This window comes from Fukomys damarensis, unplaced genomic scaffold (genome assembly GCF_012274545.1).
Source record: "Fukomys damarensis isolate Sample0158 unplaced genomic scaffold, DMR_v1.0_HiC HiC_scaffold_37, whole genome shotgun sequence".
NCBI classification, from domain to species: Eukaryota; Metazoa; Chordata; class Mammalia; order Rodentia; family Bathyergidae; genus Fukomys; species Fukomys damarensis.
This window is the reverse complement of record NW_022900949.1, coordinates 611,134-613,030: the sequence shown is the minus strand read 5'-3', so window position 1 is coordinate 613,030 and position 1,897 is coordinate 611,134. Positions and strand designations below refer to the sequence as shown.

Below are 1,897 nucleotides of genomic sequence, written 5' to 3'. Positions count from 1 at the left end.
TGGGCGGGGCCCGACGGTAGTGGGCGGGGCCTAGCGGGCGCCCCCAGAACCAAGGCCTAACCGGCCCTCCCGCGGCCCTGAGCTCCGATCACGTTTTCTTCGTAGTTATATATATTTGAAAATAAATATTTGAGGCCGAGTGCGGTGGCACACCCCGGTTTCCCAGCACTCTGGGAGGCCGAGGCAGGAGGGAGGGTCGCCAAGTCGCCCGGCCTTCACAGCTTAGTCACTCGGAGAGGCCCTATCTCAAAATGAAAATGCACAAAAGGGTTGGGGATGGCGCTCAGCGAGAAGGCCCTGGGTCAACCCCAGTACGGGACTAAAAAAGATATTTAACAAATTGTAAATAATTATGTTTTATTTCAGCCAGCCCGTGGACACTGACTTATCGGATGTCTCTTCTGTCTGCTTCCTTCAAGGCTTTGAGGAGTCGATTCCTCCCCCGGATTGCCAGCTGGGACCCCTTCCCAACCCACAACCGCGTTCTACCCACGGCACTTAATAAAATGTTACTTTTAACCTTCCTCAAAAATTTGACGTGAGGTCAGGCATGGGGGCGCAGGCCTGTAATCCCAGCACTCAGGAGGCTGAGGCAGGAGGATTGCCACGAGTTCAAGGCCAGCATGGAATACATAGTGAGAGCCTGCCTCAAAAAACCAACAACAAAAAATTGAGATGAGACTTGCAGAATTATTCCGTGGATCTCAGGACATTAACGGTGTGACATCATCCCCTGTCTGTATTCCCAGAATATTTTTATGTCTCCTTAACTTTCATCCCCATCCAGCCCAGCTGCGGCCAACTGCTCGTTAGAAACCACATACTTGTTCCTGTAGATTTGCCTATCCTGGGCATCTCATAGTGGTCACTATGAGACCTTTGTACCTGGCTCCTGTCATTCAGCCTGTTTTCAAGGTTCATCCACGTTGTAGTCTAGGTCAGAGGTCCATTCCTTTTCACAGGTGAGTAATATTCCACCGAATGGCTATTGATCACAGTCACCCTAGCAGTTGCTCAGTGGTGTCTCCTTGTGGTTTTGATGTGCATTTCCCTAATAACTGGTGACGTTGTGCATCTTTTCCTCTGCTTGCTGTCTGTCTTTACATCATTGGAGAAAGGTCTGTTTAAGTCCTTGGTCCATTTTAGCATCGGCCTATCTCTGTTGTTGTTCTTTTATTGTTTGTTGTGGGGATTGAACTGCGCATTCGCACTAAGCTACAATCACAAGATCCTTTTTTCATTTTCATTTTTTATTTTGAGACAAGGCCTAAGTGCCTAACTTACCCAGGCTGGGCCCAAACGTGTGAGCCTCCCGCCAGAGCCTGACAATGACAGGTGTGCCACCAAACACCACTGCAACGCTGCCTTTTGAGCTTTTCCCATTACCGCCCTAGGGTGGGAAGGACGCAGAAGGGGAAGGTGGCTGTGCCAGTTCACGGGTCAAGGAGCAAGGCTTGGAGGCCAGGCGCCCAGCGTCCTCAGAAACGCGCTGATGCTCGCCGCGCTGTCTGCCTCCCGAAGGACCAGTAAAAACGCGATCCCTTAGGACTGTGCTAGGAGGGCCCGGTATTAGGTACGGAGCATGCAGAGCGGTTGTCACACACGAAGTCACAGAGGCGGCACTGAGGTTCTGAGCGGCGAAACTGAAGGCCATCCTGAGCCTCAGTGTCGCCGGGGGGCTGGGCGAGGAGACAATGAGACGCTTGTCCAGTCACCCGCAACCTCGAAAGAGCCCGTCTCCCGCCGCCAGCCTCTGGGACAAGTCCTTTCCCTTCGTCCCGCCCCCAGAAGGCCATCCATTGACACGCCAGAACGGGGCCTGGCCCCGGCTCCCTCAGCCCCGCCCTCTCACTGCTGGTCCAGTCCCCACCCTGGCCCCGCCCCAGGGCCCCACCCC

General features: G+C 53.8%; 1 protein-coding gene across 1 annotated transcript in view; it reads right to left on the bottom strand.

Moving 5' to 3' along the window:
* Tmem221 (transmembrane protein 221) overlaps positions 1–1,897 on the bottom strand; it is a 9,669-nt gene that overhangs the window by 6,815 nt on the left and 957 nt on the right. The window contains exons 2-3 of the mRNA XM_033759367.1: positions 1,578–1,679; positions 1,285–1,390 (exon numbers count right to left, since the gene is read on the bottom strand). Coding sequence (XP_033615258.1) covers positions 1,285–1,390; positions 1,578–1,679 — 208 coding nt within the window. The remainder of the gene's footprint in view (positions 1–1,284; positions 1,391–1,577; positions 1,680–1,897) is intronic.